Source organism: Gadus morhua, chromosome 11 (genome assembly GCF_902167405.1).
Source record: "Gadus morhua chromosome 11, gadMor3.0, whole genome shotgun sequence".
Lineage (NCBI taxonomy): Eukaryota > Metazoa > Chordata > Actinopteri > Gadiformes > Gadidae > Gadus > Gadus morhua.
The window spans coordinates 10,228,074-10,255,661 of NC_044058.1; the positions used below are offsets into that span (position 1 = coordinate 10,228,074).

At 45.0% G+C, this 27,588-nt stretch overlaps 1 protein-coding gene and 1 long non-coding RNA gene across 4 annotated transcripts in view; both read right to left on the reverse strand.

Moving 5' to 3' along the window:
- Positions 1-219: 219 nt before the first annotated feature.
- LOC115554268 (uncharacterized) lies at positions 220-1,498 on the reverse strand. The gene is made up of 2 exons (XR_003978578.1): positions 1,144-1,498; positions 220-838 (listed from the first exon to the last, which is right to left on the reverse strand). It is a non-coding gene; the product is annotated as an uncharacterized LOC115554268 (long non-coding RNA).
- Positions 1,499-9,185: 7,687 nt separating this feature from the next.
- Positions 9,186-27,588, reverse strand: part of crppa (CDP-L-ribitol pyrophosphorylase A) — a 32,656-nt gene continuing 14,253 nt past the window's right edge. Inside the window, exons 9-11 of one of the 3 annotated variants that reach the window (XR_003978575.1) lie at positions 24,099-24,230; positions 19,048-19,239; positions 9,186-9,853 (exon numbers count right to left, since the gene is read on the reverse strand). Coding sequence is in view for 2 of the 3 variants with exons in the window: in XM_030370907.1 (XP_030226767.1) it covers positions 9,746-9,853; positions 24,099-24,230 (240 nt within the window). In the remaining variant the exon portion in view is untranslated. The remainder of the gene's footprint in view (positions 9,854-19,047; positions 19,240-24,098; positions 24,231-27,588) is intronic. The other 2 variants (XM_030370907.1, XM_030370908.1) reach the window with 2 other exon arrangements.

Genomic DNA, 27,588 nt, shown 5'->3' on the forward strand with positions numbered 1-27,588 from the left:
TTCTGCACATTAATCAACGCCTCAGAGCAATTCTTTCTAATCCCCTCTTTCTCTCTCCTTCTGCACACCCTTATCGTCTCCTTACACCCTTTCTCTCATTATTCGTCATTCTTCTATTCGTTCTTTCTGTCCTTTCTTTTCCTTCCATCTTTATTGGCGGCAGTCTGTGGTTCACGCTCCGTTCCTTTCCCTCTCCCGACCGGAAGAATTAGCCTCTCAGACGTTACCACGTTTTTTTTATTTCATTTCATTTTTCTGATGGGGGAAAAAGAAACTGTACCAAAACAATTCTGGCTCCCTCCGGGGGCCCCGAGTCTCGCGTGCCCCCGGGGCCTCTTACCCTCGCTCTCTAATTAGATTAGCCGAGTCCCCAATATGGCAACACAGAGCTTCAATCTGGCAACATCGGCTACCTTTGCGGCACCATAATATCTGGTCTGAGGAGCAGGAAATGACCTAAATGTCGGTTAGTGCGGTGTTCTGTTACACCCAATGGTGAGCTGACAAATCAGAGCACAGCAGACGCCAGGGACAGAGGATAATAAAATACGAGGAAAGAAAGAAACAGAGAGAGAATAAAAACCTAAATAGGGGGATTTACAGCTGAGCTCTGCACCGGACCAGCGCACATGTGGAACATGGCTGTGGCTGGGCAGCCATTTTGGAGGTGGTGGTGGTAATGGTGTTGGGGATGGTGGGGTTGGGGAGGGAAGGGCTGGGCTGGGGGGTCGGCAGCTGAGGGAGCCATCATGGGTTGCTTGACTTCTTCAAACTGCCAATTAGGAGCCTGTGAGACGCAGTTCAATAGAGGTCCCTACGCATGCTGCTCCTCTGGGACCTATAGATAGAACAGGGAGGTAAGGAAAAGAGCTCTCTGGAGCTCCAGGAAATCTGTTTGTTGACCTATACATAGAATATCCATATATATTTATGTATATATATACTATATATTATTTATACATAATATATATATATATATATATATATATATATATATATATATATATAAATAGTATATATTATAAATATATAGTGCATAGAGTATACATTATATATATAGTATATATTAAATATACATCTGTACATAGTAAAATACAAGTAAAATGTGCAATTCGATGAAGGCTTTTATTCAAAGCTACTCACATCCTCTCAACATGGTGAGAGCACACATTTGAGTCTGGGTGGAAGCGGGTGGGAATCGAAGCCCTCGCCCTGGCACCTTATGGGCTCCCAGTGAAGCGCGACAGGAGCAGCTTTGAACTTCGACTCCAGCGACTCTGACCACAAGCAATTAAAGTCGAGACACAAAGGACCCAGTCACTCATGAACACTACAAAAGATGACTTGTCAAATCACACAAGTCTGTGGCGCACTCTGAACATTATCAAACAGGAACAATGAGGAAACGATAGAGAGTTCAAAATGAGACAGAGGGGGGGTCCTCTGTCTAGAACTAAAGAGAGAGAGACAGAGAGAGAGCGAGAGAGAGAAAGAGAGAGACAGAGAGGGAGACAGACAGAGAGCGAGACAGAGACAGGGAGGCAGACAGACAGAGAGAGATACAGAGACAGAGAGAGGCAGACAGATAGAGAGCGAGAGAGAGCGAGAGAGATAGCGAGAGAGAGAGGCAGAGTGAGACGGAGGGAGAGAGAAAGAGAGGGAGAGCAAGAGAGAGAGAGAGAGAGGGAGAGAGAGAGAGAGAGAGAGAGAGAGAGAGAGAGAGAGAGAGAGAGAGAGAGAGGGAGAGAGAGAGAGAGAGAGAGAGAGAGAGAGAGAGAGAGAGAGAGAGAGAGAGAGAGAGAGAGAGAGAGAGAGAGAGAGAGAGAGAGGGAGAGCAAGAGAGAGAGAGAGAGAGAGAGAGAGAGAGAGAGAGAGAGTTCCGGCTGAGTGACGGCGGTTAAACGGCGCAGAGCTTCCTGTGGCGAAACACATGTGTATACAAGAGCGATACCGACGTGCACTAAATTCCACAGCCGGCCCTCTAGATGGGACGTGACAGTCTAAAGCAGGAGTGCGAGCTCGTCTGGAGAGTTGGCTGACAGGAAGTGAACTCCATGAATGATTTCGTCCTCATAAATCATTTGGCAGAAGGGGTGGGTGGGTGGGGCTGGGAGCGTCCTCACCCGCTGCGCAGGTCCCCACAAAGAGGGTCTTCATACACACACCGGTGGTCACACGGTGGGTGTGTGTGTGAGAGTAGGTGAGACAGTGATTTTAAGTGAGTGTGTGTGGGTATCAGAGTGAAAGTGTGAGAGAACGTGTGAGTTTTTTTGTGTGTGTGTGTTTTACCATGCACATACGTACGCAGACGCACAAACATATGATAAGGCTTCAACAATGGAAGGCACATCAAGATGTTATGACAGGCCTGATGGCCAGCTCACTGTAGTTGTGTTGGAGGTTTGGCTACAGTGAGAAAATGGTTCCAGTACCGTGCTGGGCCTAATGGGAGGTCATTGGGTCATAGCTCTGCTAAATGAGAAGGATCAAGACTGCAGGACCTACTAGAACCTTTACCTTTCTGCGACTATACCCCAGAACCGAGACCTCGCTTATACTGTATGCCTGTATGTGTGTGTGTGTGTGTGTGTGTGTGTGTGTGTGTGTGTGTGTGTGTGTGTGTGTGTGTGTGTGTTTACATAGAGCCAAAAACTAAAGTCTATCAATCCCCAACCATTACAAATGTGTTTGTATCCAGTACGTATTGCATGAATCATGTTCAATACGTGTGGATTCACGCCATGTTTCCGCCTTAAACAGTGTATCCTGCAGCTGTGGGTGTGTGTTTGTGTGCATGTGTGTTTGGGTATGGACATCCTCTATCTGAAACATACACACACAAATTCTCTCTCTCTCTCTCTCTCTCTCTCTCTCTCTCTCTCTCTCTCTCTCTCTCTCTCTCCCTCTCTCCCTCTCTCTCTCTCTCTCTCTCTCTCTCTCTCTCTCTCTCTCTCTCTCCCTCTCACACACACACACACACACACTGAGCTTGGGTTTGACCGATTGGCGCCAGTGGAGATGAGTGATGAAGGGATATTTGCCAGATGGATGCTACAGAGTGAAGAGAGGAGAGAGAGAAGGATAAGAGGAGGAGCAAGGAAAGGGGGAGAGGGGGATAGGGGGAGAGGGGGAGAGGGGGACATGTTGAGTTTTAGAATCATGACATTAGGGTGTGTGAGCAAAGTAGTACGAGGTGGGACAGATGGAGAGGGGAAGAGAGGAGGCTTAGAGGAAGAGATGAGAGGAGGGTGAGAAAGGAGGAGAGGAAAGGTGAGGCATGTGAGAGGGGGGAGAGGAGGTGAAGTTCGTGTTGATAAATAATCGTCTGTATCGCACATGGCTCTGCAACATGGCTGTCAGCATGACAGAGCTCAGCTCGTAAAGGGTGAGGGGGGGGGGGGGGGGCACACAGACATTATCCACAGCTGCTTCCAACTACAGCAACATCTCTATTCTCCTCTCTCTTTCTTTCTTTCTCTCTCTCTCTCTCTCTCTGGAGGTAGGTGGGAAAGAATGTTCTGTCTATTTTTCTTCCTGTCTGTCCGTCCATCCGTCTTCATACATTTGTGTGCGTCTGCTCGCCAACGCACACTGTCAACAGACAGATCCTGTATCTGCTCCGTGTCTCTCCTCCCTTCCCCTCAGATACCGTTCCATGGCTTACCCTCACTTCCTCCCGGTCTCAGACTCCCCCTTTCCAAACCACCCTCCTCTTCTATTTGTGTTGCAATTACGAACAATCTGCACATCATTTAGTAGTCCTTCCAGAGATCCCCCCTCCCTGTCTCCATAGTGTAAACTCCCATCACCGTCCAATTAAGCCTCTTCTACGTCTCAGCCCACTGTTTTATACAGTGGCATCATCCCCATTTATTTATTAAGACAGTACAGTCACACACACACACACATGCAAACACGTCCATGCCCACAAACGTACACACACACACACACACATGCAAACGACAAACTCCCATGCCCACACACAAACAAACGCATGCGCCACGCCCACACACACCCGACTATGAGTCATTTTCCCCTGACTCCAGCAGTGATGATGGAGCACCCATGGGTCCATGCCATCCAGCTCCCTCCCGTACATAAATAATCACCCTGATGAGCTATTCATCCTATCTTGATAATTGTGGATAATTGTTGGGCCTAATTTGTGGGGGTAATTAACACAAAAGCTTGGTGAATCGTTGATTTCATTGGGGCGAGTTTTCACATAGGAATTGAACACCGCGTTTAAAAGTTGTTTGTGCTTGGGCAGAAAAGGGAGAATTTCGAAGGATTTTGTTTGCAAATTCTTCCAAATTATGAACAACATACCGACTAATAACTCAAATTAATTTTTCAGAAATGACTTGTTCATTGAACTCTCTATGACAGGTCAACAATGTCAAAGAGGAAAAGCCCTCTGTGCCACAGGCCTACTAGCCGCACCACGAGCCCGGGGCCAGGGGCGAGCACTGAAGATCGGTTCACCTTCATCGTTGTAGTTCACCGCTTTACATCCTGAATAGGCTGCGAAGCAGAGGGGGCGGGCAGCGTGACAGTGTCAAGTCTTCAGTCCATCAGTCATTGATCCCGCTCACCGATTGACAGGGGGCGATCGCCGGGCTGATTAGCTGGCTGACTCCTGCAGGCCGCTGGGTGGGCCGGTGAGCTGGCGAACGGGAGTCTCTCTCTCCCGTTCCTCTTTCCTGCCGACCCGTCAGTTTTCGTCACAGCTGTCAACAAGAGATTGGATGTCCTGCTGAGCCCGCGTGTCCCCGGCACGCCAGCGCAGCGCCGACCAATGACAGCCCAGACGTTTGGAAATGTGGAATCCATTTGGTCCGCGGGAGCAGCGGAAATATGCGGGGAAAGGCAATATAGAGGCGCAGCACGGCACAACAGAGACGTGCGCTGTGGAACATTCCTGCGGGCTCTATTGTGAGGGTCGGACGGTGCGTTTAATATCAACGGGAAGGCCGTGCTGTGTGTGTAAGGAATTATTCACCACTTGGTCAGCTGTGTTTTGTCAAAGAGCCGTCGTCCTGTTGGCTGAAGGCCGGTCACTGTACACTGGTCGTGTTGTAAAATAAACGGATATGTGGGATAGTATTAAGGTGGCCGCAAAGGTAGACTCAAAACAAACACAAACAACAGATAGAATACCCTATTGCATTCGTTTCCAGCCTGTGGGTCGCGAGTCCATGGACATAGGTCGCGACCCATGTGTGGGTCCCTACACACCTGTTGATAGCACCGCTGCTAATGTGCTGTAGCGAGGGAGGCAGCGGCCCGAGCCCGCAGTATGAGGACTTGGCCGGGGCTCTGTGATGCCCTGCCAGGTACAGACAGTATGTCGGCACCCTGGCCGATACAGCCATGGTTGTGGCCTTGGTATTATAAAGGTGGACAGAAGGTTCAGCTGAACGCTTCATAACCAACTATGAATTAAATAGCTACATTTAACCACCCAGGAAATCCCTGTCAACCATATGTGTGCCAATAGCAAAACCACACTTCTTGTTTTGAATATAATCTTGGAACTAGCCAAAAGCCCTTTTGGTTCTTGGATCTTAAACGTCTCCTGGCAAAGTAAGAAGTTAATATCTTGAATACAGAAAGTAAACCAACGTAATTCCTGGTACGTGAGGTCATGTCTCCAGCAGGGTGGCCAACATTTAGTGGTAGCGCAAGCTGTCAGTGGGTTTTCCCCTTCATGACCAATTCTCTATCAGAAGTAGGGATTTCATTTCACCACTAGGTGGCAGTGCTGTCCAGTGAATGCATTGTTGGTTGTAAACATATGTACTTTTCTCGTGTAAATATCAAACAATCACAGCCTTACTCCGATAGTTCGACTCAGTTATAAAACCTGTTGATTGCCAAAGCAGAAGAAACATTCACAGATCAACGATGAAATCATTGCCAGCACCAAACAGAGCAGATACATTACACAAACATATAGAAGAAAGCACATCGAGATTCCATCCCAGCTGGTGATGGAACAGCTTAAACAGAACAGTCCAGAGCAGACCGTATCCCTCATGGGCATATCACTTGTCTTTCAGACGTTTTGGATTGAACATGACAGCATGAGACAATTTTCTAAGACCCCATACCAGAGCCGTGTAGTCGGATGGTCCCATGAGATTATGAATACCTTCTATGTTATATAATACTCTACAATACATTCACAAATCATGGTTCTTATACATCGTGGCCACAAACGACCACATTCGAGCCCGACCCCTCAGCATGCGCCCTGGCACATCAGATCACAATTTGACGTCCTCCAGGTCTGATCTGGGTGTGTCCACATCTGACACTTAATAATGTGGCGAGCAGCACGGGAATGACCTGACAGCAGCCAAGGTTTAAAGAAGTCTGCAACTCTGGTGCCCCATACATCGCACAACCCTGAGAGTTGCCTTTCTTTCAACACACCACAAACACATGAAACACACATCATACACTCCACAACAACGACGGCCTCCCCCGACCCTCCCAGGATCCTTTGCGGCACCCGGACACGTCGACCACGGCCATGAATTCCACAATAGCGTGTCCCGGATCGGATCGCTAAAGTCTCATGGAAACGAGCAGTGTAGCCGAGGCCATGGCCACATGGTCTAATACTATAGTCTCATGAGACTATGAGACCATGATCTAGACAAACTTCACGTCCTGGCTTCTGACTGCTGTGTCAGCCGGGCTAGGTGCTTCATGCTGTGTGAACACGCAGCTCTGTTGACTCTTCTTTTTTTTTTTTATTAACCAGTGTTATTTCGTCTGCCAAGTCTCTATGTGATCCAGAGCAGGAATCCTTTAGTGCAGGAGGCCCATTTCTCTCTCTCACACACGCACGCACACACACACACACACACACACACACACACACACACACACACACACACACACACACACACACACACACACACACACACACACACACACACACACACACACACAACCTTTATAATACCATGGCCATGACCATGGCTGTATTGGCCAGGGTGCAGACATACTGTCTGTACCTGGCAGGGCATCACAGAGCCCCGGCCAAGTCCTCATACTGTGGGCTCTGGCCGATGCCTCCCTCGCCACAGCGTACCAGCGGCGGTGCTATCTAAACAAGCCCTGGCCTGCTCTGAGGTATATTGGCTAATGCTTGTGGCTCTGGTTAGCATAGAGCTTACTCTTCTCTGACAGCACACGTAACCAAAGCTAGCCCCAATGTGCCTCAAGGATACTCACCTTGAGTCACGTCGTTGACTTGAGTTAGACTGTAAATTTTCTACCTTATTTTCACGCATGGTGACATATTTTATAAAGAATTCAAAGCAAAGTGTTTTTATCCTATCTTATTGAATCATGTATTCTACTTTCATGTAGCTATATTTAAAATTCAAAATACATAGGCCTACAACTAATAAACAACCATTCTTAGGAACTGAGGAAAACTTGGGAAAATAGTTGACATCTCAACGGCTACATCAAAGGGACTAAACTACTAATTATTATTTCCAGCATAATAACGGTCAACTTCATTGTTGTAGGCCTACAACTCACTTTGCACCCCCTAGCGAGATTACAAAACACCATGCTACAAAATAGATTAAACAAAGAATATAATTTTATATCACTTTCTCCACCAGATGTCACTATGCCCAAATAATACAAACCAGTCTCTCAAACACTCACATGCAGTAGCCTAAACGTCACAGAATATAACTGGTTCACCCAGAAAAAAAGTTAGGATATGTGACAAAATATGTTTCTACTATCTTTGTCTTTCATTTGCCAAACACAAAGCATAGTGCTTCCCATCGAAGAAAGTTATGTATTTACGAAATGATGTCATATAGGCCTTTAGATCCAAAAAAATACCGAACTAAACAATTTCCGTGGGTTTTGATTTAATTTAATCTTCTCTTTATTTTTGAAGTGTGGCAAATTACCCAGAGATAATATATATTTTTCTTTAAAAGTTTCACATTAATGTCAACCGCATATATATATATATATATATATATATTTTATTGTTATTATGTTTTGTGTCTAAATTTAGTGGCCATTCTTTGTTGCTGTCAAATATTGTCATATAGGCTACATAAGTCACCCTCCCACAAGTCCAGAAGCAAGAGCCATTAAATACCTCACCTCAATAAACCAGATGGGAGAGGTGGGTTGGTGTGGGTGCGTGCGCGTCCGTGTGTGAGCGAGAGGGATTGGGGAAACTCAGGTGCAGTCATCATTTAATCGTAGGAGAAGTGTTTGTCACAACGTGCTTATAACACAGAGAAATGCAAAGCTGGAGATTTACAATAACTCTTCGTTAAGTCAATGGACACAGCATAGACCCGGGGTGCGGGAGTAGCCCCTGGTTTACTGAAGGGAAAGTTGAGCCAGCCCTCGTAAGCCCTATCCTCAAGGACTTGAGTGATGGGAGCGCTGCCGGTCGGCCCACCTGGCAGCGGGCCCGTGAGAGTAGAGGAGCCAAACAGCGCTGCACTCGTCATCCCTGTCGCACCTATACTGCGACAGGGACGTAGTATAGGTGCATCACAACGACCGCGTCCCTTTTTCGTGAGGTCAATGTTTAGAAATTAATCTTGGAATGACTTGTCAATTTAGAGAGACATTGTTGTGTTTGGAACTGCCGCATTGTTTCTCATGCGAGACGTTGCGAATCCGAGTTTTCTTTATCCTCAGTTTTGGTATATTTCCGTTGAGGGTTTGCAGTAAAGCTACTTGTTTGAGTCCCTTCAATATGGCGGATAATCTCCTAGAAAGATCCCATGATGCCGGTGGGGGGGTGTTCTGCCCCTCTGCTGTGGTGTGCCCACGCTAGGCACTAACATCACCAAAGGAAAAGGCCTGCTTCAAAACCAATTATACACATCAAGTCAAGCCAACGTTAGCCAGCATGACCTGTGGTCTCAGTAAGGAATTAACATTGAATGTGGCCCTGAGCCCTTAGGCCTTAGGAAGCTATGATCTGATGATCACACAGAAGATAAATGCTGAAGATGAGGCTTCGAAGGATCAAAACAATGCTACACAAAGAAGGTAGTAAACCATTAAGTGTACTGTGTGTTATCACTAGTGAGCATGTCGAGAGTAGTCATTTACACGCTTCATATTTAACCTTTATACCAGCTTATCTCTTAATAATAGCAACAAACACAGGATTTTACCAAAAAGCATTTTATTTCATGTGATATTTATTCACAATGTTAGTGTATCAGTTTGGGAAATTAAACCTTATACAGTGTTGAGAAGTAAATATGTTTACATGTGTGAACATTTACATTTACAGTTTCACATACTTCCTCTCAATTCTGTTTGTACTCTTTAGTACAGAAATCACTTGCAAGCCACATTCCTGAGCTATTCAGAATTAGAGAGAGATGTTTTGAAATGGAAGAACTTGAATTAAAACGCCTGTCAAGTCATCTACATGCCCATGAAGTTAACCACAACAATCGTCTCCTAGATAATGCATCAAGAATCAAACCAAATTTTGGATTTTTGTTGAACCTTTATGTTTCCCAAAGGGGCCCTAGGAGTATGTATACACATATATATATACACACTATGAGTGGTTATATATGTGGAGGTTTAACATGAAAACAGCTCAACATGCTGGACATGATTTAAGCCATGAAGCTCATTTCAGGAGATGTCAAATATCCATAGTACGTCATTCCAGGGTCCAACATCACCATGGTTACGGTACGGCTCCCTGGTTTCAGGCACACAGTATCTGCCCGGCCAGGAGGGCGTTTCGGTCATGGATCAAGGTGTAGGTGAGCTCAGCCAACCGCTTCACTGACCCCTCAGAGAACCCGGCGTCCTCCTGGAGACAGAGCAAGGGGAGGAGACAAAGGGGCATGGTCTAATCATTTAACCACTCAGATGATCATAACAATGGTGAGTTGAGCTACAACAGGCAACTACATATAATATCCACAGGCCAGTGAAATTATACAATAAAGACAAAGGTTTGAATTTGAGGGATGAAGAGAGCTGTGTCCCGAACGATGATAAACACAGATTAGCTGGATGAAGCAAGCAAAGTGACGTAAAACAGAACAAAATGTGCTGCCACTAGTGACAAGACTGAATAAACAAGACATGCAAGGCCTTGGATCTCACAGAACCCAGCTAATCACACAAATAAGGAAACTACTAACAGAGGGAATCGTAATGATTTGGGCATCATTCCTTGTTTAGTTCAATCAGCATGCAGAATACATTTTCTCATCAGGGGAAAGGACAATAAGATACATAAAGTGAAGGGTTGGTGGACCTTTGTTGGTTCAAATGAATATCGCCGAATGCAAGCTGTGTGTGAGACAAATGAACGACGGCCTACTTTGGCGTTGATGGGGCATGATATTGGGCAGACTTTCATAGCACCACAAGTCAGAGGAACAAAGTCGACCATTCTCTAAGTTCTCATTTGCTTCTGCCTCTGGTTTAAAAATAAAAGCCCAGATACACTGTTGTGGTTGTTTTGATTTGGTGATGCCTCTCTGCTTAATATCCCTTTTTAGTTTTATGCCCCCCCCCCAGTTCTGTGCATTCTACTTATAAGGACTTTCACTGCCTAGACCAGTGTTCCCAAGGTCACAGAAGTCCTGCATTGACTCAGCTTTGATCTGAGAATCACAAGTTTCACAGACGAAAGAGACATAGTTCATAAGGAACTTGCTAGCTTTGTATTTCCCCTACCTGCTATGCACTCCCTCAGAAGATGCTATTTAGTCCCAATATTGAGTTGCCAAGCAATGCAGATAGGCTGCAGACACTTCGGCGAGGAGTCAAGTATCCACCAGATTACCTCAGTCCCAAATATGACCTCTTTGTTGAAACCCACTTTTGACGTTGCTGTGGGAGCAAACTTGCCACCCGGTGCTGTGCACTGTGCACAGTCATCTGTTTTTATTTCATTAGAAAACCCAGGAAATCATCTCTTAGCGGGTCTCCAAACCAAACCGTCTCCAGCAGCCAGCCATCAATCTGCTCTCCCGGACCTTAGACCTGCGTCAAGGTGCAGGAGCGGCGAGCGCTGACACGAGGCCCACCGACTTTGGATAATGTGGAGCTGGAGAGCCAGGGAACCCGGGAATAGCAGATCCGAGTCAGAACTAATCAGAACCAGCACCGCTTCAAGAAGGGTGACACACATTTTCCACATGGGCCCGGTCGCGAGCGGAGCTGAGGCGAGCGCACCGGAGGAGAGCCCGGCGAGACGACAGGCTCCTTGTTGATTAAAGCAGCACGGGAAGCAAAGTGGAACCAGAGGAAGACCGGTGGTGGCAGAATACTCCAGGGTCTCTGCATGCCTCAGAAACTGCATGGCGTTCACACATTTTCTGCCTGATTCTTATTGGCTCTCTGCCTCGTAGATGCAAAGTCCGAGACTCTTAGGAAATCAAAGGGAACCACAAATATTTCCTGTTTTCTTTATGGAGCACCGGGGTCAATCTCCTCGGGTTTAATTGCTGAAAGGGAGATAAGGGGGGGGGGGGACGTGAGCCAATGCATCTGTAATCCACAGAACTCTGCAGATAACAAACCTAAAACACACAGAGCCCTCTGGAGACCCAGACTTTCATACTATAGTGTCAAGAAATCAAAGCAACTTTGCATCTTTTTTTATCGTTATACAAATTAATTAGATGAAAGCATTCCGAGTGTGACTGTTATCTAGCAGCAATCAGGGAGTTAACACGGACGTCTTTTGAGCTGTTGCATGTGTTGCTGCCGTGGTGTGCAGCCACCGCGGGAGAGTGCATGTGATGTGATGAGTTGCCCGCTGCCACCCATGTGCATTGATGAGGAACATTAGGGGAGCTGGCGTCTGGCGGGGCTTGAACACGGCTACCTCTCCCCAAACCACAACTAATGACTCTATTACAGGCCTCTCTTCTGATGGACGCAAAACAAAAACACACTTTATACGTGTACGCACGCACAAATGATTAGTAAAAAAAAAAAAGCAAACATTAAAAAGAAAAAGAAAATGGGCCGGGATCACCAAGGCGGATCAAAGCTTCGTCTGAGACTCCGCTGTGGAGTGTATTCCCCGTCTCCAGATACGCATTCTTCCCAATGAATCATACCTCGTAAAAAAGAGGAGAAGGTATTATTAAATCAAGTAATCGCCTGCACACTGGAACACAAATGCCTGATTTGAAGTGGTTTTTGGCTCGTGGCGCAGATCTACCCCGTCACAACTGCCACTCAACTCACGCTCCACATTTGGACAAGCGCAAACAAACCCGGGGATCGCATAGCCTGAAAGGCAACAAACATGGTTGGCTCTGGACATTTGCATACCCGACCGCTCTCAGGCTGAAATGGATCTGGCGGGTGTGCGAGGGAGAGGATAAATAACTGAGTGATAGCTGCTGGGCTGTGGGCTGCTGTTCTTTTTTTTTCTGGACTCCAGCGGGTGGATGGGGATGGTCTGGTCTTAAACGAGCTCTATCCTCATCCTGACCCGGGCTGTACCACAGACACATCTTTGCCGTTGCCTTGGGAGTGGTGAGGCTTGACAGAATCCACGCACAAGGATGCAGAGAGGCGGCGGCAAACCAAAAGCACGCTGGCTGCCCTCTTGTTATGGGCACGAAAACGTCCACGGGTGAGCACCAGGACACGCAGAGACAAAACCAACACGCATACACTAAGAAGTCTCACACATCTTATTTGTCCACAATCGCGCGGGAAAGACCCCGGGATACTGGGTATATTCCCACATTTGACACACATATAAATATATACACACTATATTAATGCAAGTGTGACCTCTCCCTCTCTCACACAATCAATCAACACATGCACAAATAGCCACACTAATTTATGTACATCGTGCAATCCTTCACACACGCAAGAAAAAGGGATAGCTGATAGCCAACACACACACACACACACACACACACACACACACACACACACACACACACACACACACACACACACACACACACACACACACACACACACACACACACACACACACACACACAGCTATCCGATCCGGGTGGGATTTTAATGTCGCCAGAACTCCATCATCTTAATCATCATCATCATCACAGCTTTGAACACGTCCTGTGGGGCATATGAAGGAGAGGTTTTTCCACCATGTCTGTCATGGTGTCTCCTCCAGGGCAGTAAGAGGACCTGGGGAAGCATTTAGGAAGCACTAGGGCCCCCAAGAGCCCCTCTAAAACACACACACACACACACACACACACACACACACACACACACACACACACACACACACACGTAGCTGTTGGACGGACGTCAGACAAAGAAACCCATCCCTGAAGGACTTGAAGTGTAATAGAGCCCATGGGATGGAAAACCGCTCTTAATTAGCATGGTTGATTTAGCCGTTTGCGCTAGTGGGCACTTTGTCTTGTGTGTACGGTATGGAGTCCTTCACTGCCGAGGACTGTCTTTGCTGCCAAAGCTTTAAGGGCTGTAAACAGGGGGGTGGATTAGGAAAGAACGTGATTAACACGACCAGTTACCTTTTTATTTGACCCTGATTAGACATATATATATATATATAAATGAGAGAGAGAGAGAGAGAGAGAGAGAGAGAGAGAGAGAGAGAGAGAGAGAGAGAGAGAGAGAGAGAGAGAGAGAGAGAGAGAATTGCGTTCCACTTCAGGATGATAAACTAGCATGCATCATCGCTCCAGGCTCGGACTGCCAGAAGCATCATCATTTATTCACATTAGTGGAGGGGGGGGCGTTGGGGGGTTTGCCGTCACCAGGAATGTATGAAATATTAAAAATGAGATAGAGGCACATTTGAGTTCTGAAACGCTTTCCTTTCCACCGACAGGACAAGCCCCTGCTACATCGATTAGTGACACATTCGTCCCCTGGTGGCCTGCATGGTCTTTAATATCGCCTCTCTTGGTGGGTCTCTTGTTAAACTATTGGAACTGTCAGCACACGTATGAACTGGTATCAGGGGGGACACAAGTACGTAATGGTCCTGCTGGAGCCATTGTTACTCCCACCATTTTCAACTCAATCGTCTCCAAGTAAACACATTCCCGCTCCAAGGGAATATTGAATATTGAAAAAGTGATACGCCATCATGAGCATAAACAATTTAAGAATGGCTGAACTTGACAATGAACGATAACTAATGCAATATACCTTCATGCGCCTGCCCAGACAGTTGCTATAAGGAATATGTTTTCAATTGCACGCACAAATGCATGAAACCGCCGCGCGGCCTCTTGTTATTCCAAACTGCCACCACAAGTTTACGCAATGGAACTTCAATCATTAGCTTCTATTTTTTCCTTTCTTTTTTGAGAGAAAGGGACTTTGACAAGCCGAATAAAGCGGCACGTTTTTGAAAAAGAAAAGGAAAGGAGTGAGAGAAGACAGAGTGAGAAAAGACAGAGAGAGCGCGAGGGAGTGAGAATTAAGTCAGCAAGAAAGCACCGCCAGACCACACAATAAGCCACCTCCAGACTAACAAATCTTACATGGACCAGATGCTATCAATCTTTCCATCCAAGAGGAAGGCACACTGCGCCACACAAGCCGGCATCGGAGGACAAAGTATTCGGCAATTAGGTCTCTTTAGAAGCCTGATCATTTGCACACCTGTGTCGGTCCCCTGTGTTAACCAGTGGCCCCCACACCTGGGGGGATGGCTTTCTTGCTGCCGTGGGCTTCCACTTCTGTTCTCAACTGCGCCAGGGCCCCCCGGTCCCAACTGACAAATGGATCCTGGGTTGGCTTGGCACGGTGCCACTGGCCAAGGTTACTGAAAGAGCTGTTTGGATTAGACTAGCGACCAGGCCCAGTTGTATAATTGCCACTTCATGACATTTTATAAAACTTGGCGGAAGCGGCAGCAATAAGAACGGGATTCTGCTGTAGTGGTCTATGCCGGCTCCGATCCAGGCAGGGAATTATTCACACAAGGAATTTATTTTTCTTAATTTATATATTGGTTCAGATAATGGTCAGATCAGGTCAATTTCGTCTGGAAAACCTCAAGTCAACACAAGAAAATATTAGTATAGCCCTCAATCACAGTTACATGAATTATCCAAAACTTGAAATGTTGTATCCGGGCCAGCCTGCATTGAACTGAACACCATCCCATTGATGTACTGCCCTTGCTAAAAGTAATTACTTAGCAGAAATCTCCCCAAGTGACCTGTGCACCAAGTTCCAGCGCTAAAACTGAGGTGAAATACACCTTGTGCTTCCCTGCAAGAGGGGATACGGTTTCATGGCTTCTGACAGCCTGACCCTTAGTGGTTATTGTAATCCTGCCCCTAACCCCCCCCCCCCCCCCTCCCTCAATGTCTCACTGAAGACAGGCAGTAGCCGGGGGCTACAGGTCCAATTACTGACCGCTCCGCAAGCCCTGATTAGAACCCCAACTATAAACACTGCTAATGGAACCATGTTCCATCTCAGGTCTAGGAAGGCTACTGGTTGGATTGCATTTGCTTAAGCTTGTTGAATCTATCGTGTTGGCTGGAGAATAAAATAATGTGGAAACAGGCGAGAAACCGGCAGTTTCGTTTGCTGAAAGGCTTACTATCCAACCGTAATCCAACCGGTCGAGAAATGACTGGGCAGGGAACATAGTTCTTGCTTGGTGTAAGGGGATAAAGTACCTTCACCTGTCTTACTTACACCAAAAACCAGCAACACATTTGAGAATTACTCAAGGTAGAAGCATAAGAAGCGGCCAATATGGCGCTTGTGATACTTTTCTTGAGATTGTTCAACACAGGGAGAGTCTTAGTGGATTATGCATAGTTAGTTGTTCACTGCAGTTGACTGGTCCTCCGTGGTTTCAATATCCATTTCATTTGAACTCCACACAATATCCACACAGTTGGCAAGAAAGAATGAACGAATGAAAGTATGAATATATCTCTGGGCCCATCTATTTTTCCAACCAGTGATTGTATGTTCTTGTAGACTCTCCAAAGATGACGAATAAAAAAGAAAGAAAAATAAAAGATAAATACTTTATAGGGCCTCCTGCACAAGCACAACACAATCTCTCTAATGCAGAATAGTGATGAGTCGGTCGCGACCGATTCGTTCACAACGAACGAATCCCGAACGTGAACGACAAGAACTGGTTCCCCAAAACAAGAAGAACTGGTTCTTTGATTCTTTTTTTTTAACATAAACCAAAAATATGGTCACGTAAATAAAATATACAAACCAACAGAGCTTCGTCTCTCCGTGACTTATATTGATTGAGTCTACAACGTTCTCAAAGATTCAGCCAATGAGAGGTAGCAATGCTGTTGCCATGGCACCTGGGTAAACAAATGACAAGGCGGTACCGTCGAATATGCACACTTTCTCTGTCTGACGTATCTTGGTGTCTGTCCCTATCTTCGACTTGGGGCCACTCATATATCCCCCTACATTTCTGAAAATAGACTTGACCTCCATCTGTTTATTGGATAAACGCATTTCCCAATCCCAGGAGTTTTTGCTCCATTGTACGTCAATTCGAGAACAAACAAAGAAATTAAACAGCAGTTCGTATTTTTTATTTATGACCATGAAAGTTCTGTAATGCCTGAACAATGAAGAATTAAATGTAAAGTAAAATAAAATTATAAGTATAAAACCATGATTGACATATAGAGAGTAAGCAAGTGGCATAAATATTGGTGGGACTTTTAGTTATACTATATAGTATATCTTGTCGATTTTCACGGGGGTAGAACCTAGAAGTCGCTTAAATTATGCTCAGGGCCGTCTCACGGGGGGGGGGGGCAGACACCAAATGACGTAATCTGACGTAACGAACGATCAAACAAACAAATCGTTATAGTGAACTTAACTGAAAGAACTAGTTCCCGGAAAATAATCATTTTGCCCATCCCTAATGCAGAAGGACCAGATCCAAGGTTTGGATGCATTTTCTACAGTTTCCAAAATATCCTGTCCTGTAAGGCGACAGGGGGAGGGGGGTGGTGTGGGTTCCACCGAGCCAATAAAACATCTTTGTCAGCGGAATGTTGGACTTCATCTCCCTCGTCTCTTTACCACAGTGGGCACAACACCACTGGTGAGGAGCGAGAGACCAGAAAACTGCAGTGAGGAGGAGATAATAATGAGAGGAAGAATAATGGCCAGAGAGTGCTGGCTGGTTCCCAGTGGATCGTCTAACTGTGAATACCGGCCCCTTTCACCCGGTGTTGCTGAGTGATGACTTTGTTTGAGTTTGACTCAGCGACAGACGTGTCTCACAACAGTGCGCTGAACAATGAACCTTTAGTCAAGGAGGTATGAACGCACAGGCAGGAGGATTAATGTGCGAGACATACCAAAGCCCCAAAAGCAGTGAGGGAGCCCCGCAACACACACACACACACACACACACACACACACACACACACACACACACACACACACACACACACACACACACACACACACACACACACACACACACACTCAGTCAGTCCAACAGGCAGATAAAAGTCACGCTTCAATTGCTTATCACACCAGATAGTGTTTAACATGTTTATAAAGTCACAGCTATCACGGGTCATATAGAAAGTACACTGGGAGAATCCACACCCACTGTCATTACCTACGATGCACCTTGGATTGGAACGAGACTGACGGAGACACATCCTGGTCCCTGCGTGACCTCACTCCCACTCAACAAAGTATGTAATCACGGGCCCATAGAACCTCAGGAACACATACAAGTCTAGGTGTAGCACGGTGAATTTACACCACTATCCAAATAACCGCACTCGGAAGACTAAACATCGGGGGGGGGGATGCTCAGCCAGGAAGGGGGCGACGTTCAGGAGGAGGCGGAAGGAAACAGCTACGGAAATTGTTTTCATGTGTCAGTTGACTAAACGTGTCAATAACAATTCCTACGCCTGACTTCAAGCCGGGTCTTAAACTAGGGTGGGCTGTGTTCATAAAGGTCTTTGAAACCAGGTTGGTCATAACTTTCTGTACAGGAAATCTGTCACACTTGAAATGGTTTTCCATCACCCCTTGGAGCGAAGTTCAATCCCCATGGTCACGGTTTCACCACGGTTTTATCCGCCTGTTGAGGAACACGACTTCCGACATAGTGGTTGGTTGTTGCCCTGGCTGCTAGCATCCGCAGATCAACTTACCACCCACAGACAGCCCGTACGGGTGGCTGTGCTATACTAGTTTCTCACACTGGTGGCTTGGTGTGTGTGTGTGTGTGTGTGTGTGTGTGTGTGTGTGTGTGTGTGTGTGTGTGTGTGTGTGTGTGTGTGTGTGTGTGTGTGTGTGTGTGTGTGTGTGTGTCTACCCTCTCCGTGCCAATTTTCCCACCAACCTTAAATACACTTAACAAGAAATCCCAAGCAGAGGTCCCTGTGCAAACACACCAACAGGCAAAGCTGACTAAAGGTTAACTCCGGGCTCCAACACCACACATTTCATCCACGTTGAGCTCCTTTCCCCACAACATAATTGAAGTGCCGCAAACTGAAACCAGCTCTAAGGTGGGTGGTCACATGCCGCTCAGCACCAAGCAGTAGGGTAAAATAAACACACAAGAATGCCTTTCTGGACTGGTTTCTTAATGGCTGATTGACTGTTTACAAACCAATTGCAAAGTGCCTTCTTTTTAAAAAGTACACATATCCTGTTTGTAAGAGCTCTCTCTTCATAACATCATCGAGTCCTCTGGTTCTTTTTAATCTAAGATATCAAAGCTGGGTAAACATCGCTTTGGTATGTCTAATTTCTCTAGCCAAACTCCAGCGGTTGAGTTTCACACATACCGACAAACATCTGGCACGCTTGGGAGAGAGCGAGCTTGGGAGAGGGCGAGCTTGGGAGAGAGCGAGCTTGGGAGAGAGCGAGCTTGGGAGAGAGCGAGCTTGGGAGAGAGCGAGCTTGGGAGAGAGCGAGCTTGGGAGAGAGCGAGCTTGGGAGAGGGCGAGCTTGGGAGAGGGCCTGATACGCTGCACATGTCGGGCCGCTCGGGCCTCTCCCCGAAGCTCTGACCTTAACACTCTGCAGATACATCACCACGGAGGGGGCCCCGGGGCCCCGGCTTCTGTCTGGATGGAGACATCTGATGTACGACTGAGGCCGGACCCCCATGTCACTAATCCACACGTTTAGAGTTGGATCGCAGGAGATGAAGAGTTATTGAAGGACAAACAAGCGTCTGCTGATGGGGCCAGGGAGCCGGTGCTGGTGGACGGAGAGAAGTAGTGTGTGAACAGACATGGCCCATATTGGAGTGTGAGGCTGAGGCCAAGTGCAGGCAATTCAGAGGAGACTAGGGAAGGCGGGCTGTAGATATAAAATGTGAGAACAAGCTTGTGGAGGTCTGCATCTCATCTCGTCGTTACTTTTGCTTTGAAGGCCTTGCAGCTCTTTCCTATGCGATTTGGATTTCCACCTTTGGCACAACCCAAAAAATAACATTTTCTCTATACTCTTCACATTTTGCTTGAATCTACAGCAATTGAGTTAAAAAATCTAAAATCTAAAGGAAACTAAAATAAACAGACAAGGTATCGCATTAACAGCAGGGAATGTCGGTGTATCTGCCGTGTGCGCGTTGGTGCGTGTTACAGGATATCTCCCACGTCTGGACCCAGAGCGGGCAGCTGGGCTCACGCCGGGGGGCGACGGCGGGGGTAATAAAGGCTGGGAGCGTGCTGTAACCGCAGAGAGACGGCGCTCGCCACCACCACCGCTGCTCTCCCATGACCCCGGCCCGGGTGCAGCCCCCTGGGTGACTGTGGCTGGCGCACCAGCTGGGGGGGCGGGGGGCGTGTATGGTTTCACCTGTCGTAGGTAGATCTACACAGGCAGAGGAGAAAAGACCTATAGAGCCCCTTCCCCATCGGCTCCTTCTCCCCCCTGTATCTCTGCACCTCTCCCTCTCGCTCTCTCTCTGTCTTCTTCGTCCGCCCCTCGCCTTTCTCTGCCGCGCGGCTAATCTCTTCTCGGATTCAGCGCTCTTGTTCGGCACTCTTTGAGGAAAAGGAAGCGCGGGGTTGGGTAAACATCAGGGCTCTCACTGCAGTGGATTACAACACCCATACATCACCGTGACAACTCGCTTTTCACCCTCTGACAGGTCGCCAGGACCTGCGTGGGGAGGGGGGTGGGGGGGGTGGGAGAGGGGAAAGGTTGGGTAGCTGCGGTCTGGTGACACTTCCTACCACTGCAGTGGTTACCGATAGGTATCCTCCGTCACTGTTTTCACACCATCGCCCTATCGGCTTACCACCGTTGTTGGTATCGGGTTTGGCTATCGAACTGCCAGACAACAGCTCTGTCATAAGTCATCCATCTTAACACAACTTGTGATCCGATGGTCGGGACGGTCTGCTGGAGTCCGTAACGGGGGCAGAAAGGCCTGACCAGCTTTTGACAACGCCTGTTCCTACTCTTCTCTTGAATCAAGATGGATCAAACTTAGGACACGTTTTATATTAGGAGACAAAGCTAGACTCACTCAGGGTCTAAAGAGGCCTTGTGTGAGGTTGTACAAGGTGGGGCACCGCTGCCACATCAAAAGGAAATTCCCATTCAAACCATTGCTTGTACATTAAATGTAGATTTACTTACATTCAATGGAAATTAATGGAAAGTTATTAACTAAGCTTTTCCAAATGGCCAGTTGTGATTCATGATTTCCTTTAATGTGGTATTTAAAGAATCTGAGTCATATGGTGTTTTACTTTTCGTATTCAATTCTCTCCAGTTGATAACCAGACTTTGTAGAGGCAGAGTGATTTTTGATATTCATCCAGGTTTTGACAAAGAAAAAGTCTGAGAAAGGGTTCAAATTAAACCAACAATACACTAGGTCTGAGAAGATGGAGGGGCTTCCAATCTGTCAAGGGAATCTTTGGATACCCACTTAGTTTGTTTGGATCAGGACTTATTAGAAGATGCTCCCTTGAAAAGGTAGAAAATCTAACTTTTTTCTTTTTTTATAAAACATGGAATCACTTCATATTATACTCATGAAAGGAAATGGAAAATCTCGGGTCTTGACAACATCATATTTTTGTTCCGTATGAATACAAATTTTATGCCGTACGTTTAAGTTGTCAAAGCAAATAGCCAGTAATCATTTTCTATCCTTCATACTTCATCAGTGCCTCAAAAAGTTGGTAAATATTTGACTGAAGAACATGAATGAAATTGACAACAGCTCTTTTCGGACAAAGCAATGAAACAGCTAAAGTTCCTTCGTCCGTGTTCCAGATATTTCAGGTATTTACCCACTTTTGATTTGTGGTTACAAAAATAAATGAATGTGAACATTTATGTTCCGCTGGAAAATAAATACTCACATTCAGTATAAATAGTCTTTCAATATCAAAAGCAAAAATATACAAAAACAGATGCTTCATGCCCGAATTTTATAAAGTTTACAAACAAAAATCTTGTTTTCCCAAGCAATAATATTGATGTTGAAAATGTAATCGAAGATTTTGTTTTCTGTTCATCACAAGGACAACGTTGCAAAATTGTTGACACTGCATCATGGTTTCCCATTAGAAGACATTCAAGTAAAGAAAAACACCCAAAACATTGGGTTTCTTCGGAGAAGAAACTAAATACAATGTCTTTCTATTGCGCTGCAAATGTGATCAGTCTCTTAGTCTATCGGGTGGTCATCAAATCTAAAATAACCTTCACCCACATCTAGAAATAATCTTAAAAAAGACATGGCAATACAATGTTCATCTTAAAATGTATTTCATTTTCTATAATCATATTTTCATCAACTTTAAAAGGTAGCCATGATGTTTTGCAAAATTATCATAATTCTTTACTCTAAAATGTACTTTGGTTTGAAGGACATTTTTCAACCAAATGGTACCTTTAAAGTCGGGTTGCCAGAATGGGGACCATGTACGAACCCAAGGGCAAGACGAGCCAAGCTCATCATTATAGTTTGAGGGGAGCAAATTTATTATATTATGGTTAGACAAGGACAAGCAATGACAATTCCTACACTGTAAATTCATAAGCTAATTTATACGTTTGCAAATCACAAGCCAGCTCATGTGGAATCCATTTGGAGATCTTTCTGGGCTCTAAGCTGTGTCCATCTTTCAAATGCAATGCCAACAACAAACTCTAGTATGATCCAGTTAATTGGTTTGCTTCCATGGCTGCAGCACGCTTTGTTCGTATGCCAATTAGTTTCTTATCAGGGAACCTTGGGTACCTGGATAATATTATATCATAACACACAGTCCACAGAAAGAAACTGGCATTAGCAGTACCATTGTTTTTGGAGCTTGTTTTTTTATCATGATCATTTTATGATTTAGTTACATTTAGGTTCCTTAGTTAAAGGTTACACCTTTAACTTATTGAATATAATAATCTATTAACACTGTGAAACCATTCAAATATTTACCAGTTATACTTGTGATTTGTGGTTAAGGAAATCGAGATGGGGAGGTTGGAATGTTTTTTAGTTTACACAGCTTGGAGATGGCAATTTCCTGGTATTCTTTTTAAACTCAGGAGAAATAAAAGCTAAACCAAATGTTCGACCATCATCATTGTCATCAACATCACATCCTTGTGCGCCTCTAAGCCAGACAAGGGAAGAGCTGGCAGTGCTCGTGACAAGGATGAATACGGCCATCTGGGAATAGTTATCGTTATTATAACAACAAAAAAAACTCATACAGTGATTTATGCAAGGCCATATTCGCCGTCTCGACTATCTCATAAGATAAGCAGTCCGTCATGCCGTATGCAGCCCCCGTCATCTCTGATCTCTCCCCCTTCTTCTTCTTCCAAGACTTGGGGTCATATCACGTATTAACAGCATTAGTCTCAATTCATTGCCGGGGGTAACTAAGACCTGGTGGGGTAACACAGGCGATAACAGAAGATAGTTCACATGGGAACCATTGCAATTTCACCGGACTTGCCGGCTACGGAGCGAGCCATCCATCTAGGTATGTCTTGGTTGACCCTGTGAAATTCACTCAGATCTCCTCTCAAATCTTGAACTAACCGACAACACCAAAAATGTGTTCTTTCTTTTTCCTCTTTTAATAACCAGGCTCCATCTGTAGTTCATCCTTCACTTATTTCTCCGCGGGGCCATTCACAAAACTTTATAAAAAACACTGTACCCAGACAGTCTCTGGCATGGGGGTTTTGCCAGTGGTTTGTGAGAGGGAATCAGTCTGCCAGGAGACCTCATTTTTCCCTGACGCTGCTGTCATCAAGAGCATAACTCATGAACAACGACATAAAGAGTCCAACAACACATACGAAAATTCTGCTTTGCTGTGCAAGAAAAAATAAAAAGTGACGAGTAGAGGGTGGGATGACTTGATGATTAGCATATAGTCTGACAAAAGAGACAAATGTGATTGTATGAAATGAATAACCTTCACCGTTATGTAGTCAGATAATAACCTAGTTCTGAATTCCAATTCCCCCCTTAAACTCCACTGACCCTGGTGAAAGGCTTGGGGGGGCAGTCTCAGTCAGGACTCCCAGAAAGAGCAGCTTAACCAGGACTGGTGGCTGACGCCTTCATGGGACATGTGCCGGTCAGATGAGGGGTCTTTTATGCCTTAAGCACCTTTAGAGCCTTTTATTGCCTCCTCTCAAATTAAACCAATGATAGTCAAGCAGAAGGTCAGGATAGCAATGGTGGGTTAGGGTTTTTGGTGCAAAATTGCATCAATTATTTTTTTTAAATCGTGATATTAATTGAAAGATGATATTATTTGTATTATTATGTTGTGGACTTGACGAAAGGGGCAGGATGGTTTAGCAGCAAGCTGAACGCTTTGGAGGACAATGGCATGAATGCCTTTATCTATGTTATAATTATGTTTATTTATGATTATAACTAACAGCTATCAGTTTATGATTGTTATGTCTGAACTCACGGAGCTCGCACACCAGTGTTAATGTGCAACCTTGAGCAGGCTTCAGTTCCCTTACCAGCCAAAGGGGCCACTAATGAGAAGGAATTTGGGATTCTTACACGTAGTATCTTTAAATTAAAAATACAAGGATGGGCAAAAAAAAAGTCTCACCTCAGAGAGAAGAAAATGGATGCCGTAGAGTAGAATATTCTGGAGCTTGGCAGCTGATGCAAGTTCCATCAATGGCAGATGCCCCGCCCCAGTCTCACTGACGGACATGCCATCTGAAGTTTCCAAACGCACCTATCAAAACAAACCCAACCGTGCCCAATCAGCATGTATCATCTTCTATGTGATCAAAATGTTCTGGAGCAATTACAGTTTATTTGTTTTTCAACTGTAACTTTATAGGCCATTTTATTAAAAGTTTAACATTCAATAGTATTGCACTTTACAGAGTTTCCTAATGTTAGAACTTTTGTTTTATTAAGTACATCATAGCAAAACCTACTCATAAATAATACGAATAAAGCTTAGTAGAAAACAGTACAACAAGCAGTAACCTGCCTGGATTCTTCTATTTTGATATTAGAAGTATTTAATTCATTCTCTCTGGATATGCATGTAAAGCTAGGGGCCAGAGAAATCAATTAAGGTGCCTGATTCACTGAATAAACCCATTCCCTTTAACTGTCTTATTACTGAGGCTCATAGCCATCACTGCTATGCAATTATTTTGTCATGGAGGTCTGAATAAATGTATATCATTGAAAAACAACCCTGACACACGGTATGTCAAAAGTGTCAAAATAAATGTGCGTAATAATACATAATTATACTCTCATAATGGCTCAGGGTGTGCATTTATAACAGTCTGAAACACTTAGGTTTGATTACATTACTCAATCAGCCTCCTGGAGCCCTGCTGGCGATGCTGAGGGACGCACAGCACAAGGGCAGAATAGAACGGGAGAACCCTTAGCTCCCCTGAAGGGATGGTTCCCTGGCCCCTGTGAACCAGGGGCCCGAGCAGCCATACGGTGTTGGAGGATCCTACAGGATAAACTGTTTTATAAAGTGTTTTCAGGGGCCGTGTGCTCAGCTAGGGGTTTCTCTTGACAGCAGAATTGCCTCCAGCAAACACCAATTTTATGCAGCGCAAATTGGTGGTGTAGAGGAGGGAGACTCTGCGATGTATATCTAACGCCTTGCTTTGCTATTGCAAGACTAAGGGCCCCTGCATGTGCTATTGCATTGATGTGACCCTGCAACACACTCCTGGAGTAGCACATTCACATGGACACGACAGTGCTGGCCAGCGAAAATACAAAGGTTGAGAAAGTAGGCATTGACTTGACTTTCCTTTAGCCTCTTTTACTGTTTGTACCAACGTCATAACATCATTCCAAACACTTGAACATTTCAAAACATTACATTGGATCTTAGGAAAAGCAGCTCTTCTTGTTTTCATAAAGATTTCCCTTAAACTGTGAATTTCATGAATGAATAACATTGTCATGTTTGAGTAACTGTTTCAGGAAGTCGGTGAGCTACAGACAAGGCATTTCTGCCGTTTTACTTAAAATTTGTTTCTTTTGCTATGTTGCTATGTTCCGTTTGCATGTTAATATTTTTTTGGATGCTCTGATAATTTGCTGGTTCTGTGATTTGCCACATTGCATCTTTGTGTTAGGAGTAAGGACAATTAGCAATGGTCAAGTAGTATGTTTTTGATTTAATAGAAAAAGAGAAAAAAACAACCAGGGGGAATTAACCTCCACAAGTCAGCTTGACCTTATAAATAAGATAACCATTTGATTTCTCTGGATATTTCTAAAGTAAATGTTACTCTGGTTCACAAGTCCTTTTCTGAAACTCCCCCCCCCCCCCCCCATCTGCAGCTGATGCAGGCATTTGAAGTAGACCAAACAGTAGGCTTCTCCCCTGGGACGTATTGGGTTTCTAAACAGCCAAAGAGTTACTGCGGAAGCCTGAGGTGGAGTACAGGTGACATTTTTTTAAGTAGTACTTCAGGGAAACAGGATCCATGGTGCTGCAGATGTCTGCTTTCATAGACGTGCAAAGCAAAGTTCATTCATAGTGTGGGAAATGTTACAGAGGTGATAGCTGGGATTCTAAAAAGAAAATGCATTTCTTGCAGAATATGCGAAGAGTGCTGTCGTGCAAAATTAACTTAAAAATGTGTTTACTAGAACTTTGATTATAGAAATGATGTGTGGCCGAACTCAAGTGAAAATATTGGAATACAGTTCAGACTTTCAAGGATGAAAGTCTGAATGGAGTAAATGAACACTATCAACATACAAACCATTTGAATAATGTCAAACAGTTTAAAAAGGGTTTCAGTTAAACAAATAGCTGAATTGATAATGTTTGAACCTATGGATAATAGTATGATGAAGCGTTAGTATGATAAGTAGACGTATTATAATGATGATAAGTAGTAGAAGTAGAATAACATGAAATAGCATTAGTTTTATAGGCCAATGCATTTAAGAAAACCTATTATTAGCATTTACAAACATTGCCTTAGCATTGTGTGCTCCTCGGGGAGAAGATAACCAGACATGAATGAAGAACATAGCCTCAAACAACAGCCTCGTTCTCAAAACTCTAACTCTGACAAATATAATTGATGTGTTCCTGCTCAGTAGAGGTAGATAGATATGTGAATGTCCATCTCCAGGGGGATCTGTTGTAATATAAATGCTGGATGGGCAACAAGGATAATTCTAATTGCTAAATTATTTGAAAACCACTGTAACAAGGACCTTCAGCATCTTTAACGTCACAGCGCTTACCTGATGACAAACTATGGAATATTACGACGTTCACACATCTAAAATTGTTGGCCCATCTTCTGAAACTGAGATCTACAAAACCACACAGAGGTCCATGTCTTTATACACCAATTGGAGTAGAGTTGAACAGTACAGTTGTCCTTCTGACTTGTACTTTTAGCTATCCTATAAAGCAGGGGTACTCCAAGTTTTGACAACTGAGGGCCAATTTAGGAACCCAAAATTTGGGTCAAGTGAGGTCTAACGCCTTGTGCCCACTGCACCGTCAGTCAAAGGACTCAGAAGGCGTGGCTGACGGATGGGGGTGGTTTCCAGGGTCGTCAGAGCCCGAGTAGTGTCACAGTGCTTAAATTTGCATACGTGTTCTGATTGGATGACGGATCCGTCGCTGCCGAAAAAAAAAAGTGAAAAATGTTCAACTTTTTGACGGAGCCTTCAGCGCACGGATCCACAATTCATTGCGTGTCCGTCCCCATTCAAATGGGGATCAGTCAACGGACGGAGGTAGTGGGCATGAGGCTTAAATCCCGAAACTAAGGTTCAGCCTTTCAAAGTAATGTACAGTCGGATTAAAACTACCAAATGTAAAAGGATTAATTGAAAGCTAGAGAGAGTCGACTTTTCTATTTATATTCATTTATTTTTGAATAAATGAATATTGATATAATAATATATATAATTTTTATATATAACTTACATAATTATGTATGTCATTGCGGGCCGCCAGGAATGATTCCGGGGGCGCTGTCACGTTAAAATTGTACCGGGGGCGAAAATTGTACCGGCCTACGTCATCGTTTGTTTACATCCTGACAACTTGCCCGGCAACAGACGACGCG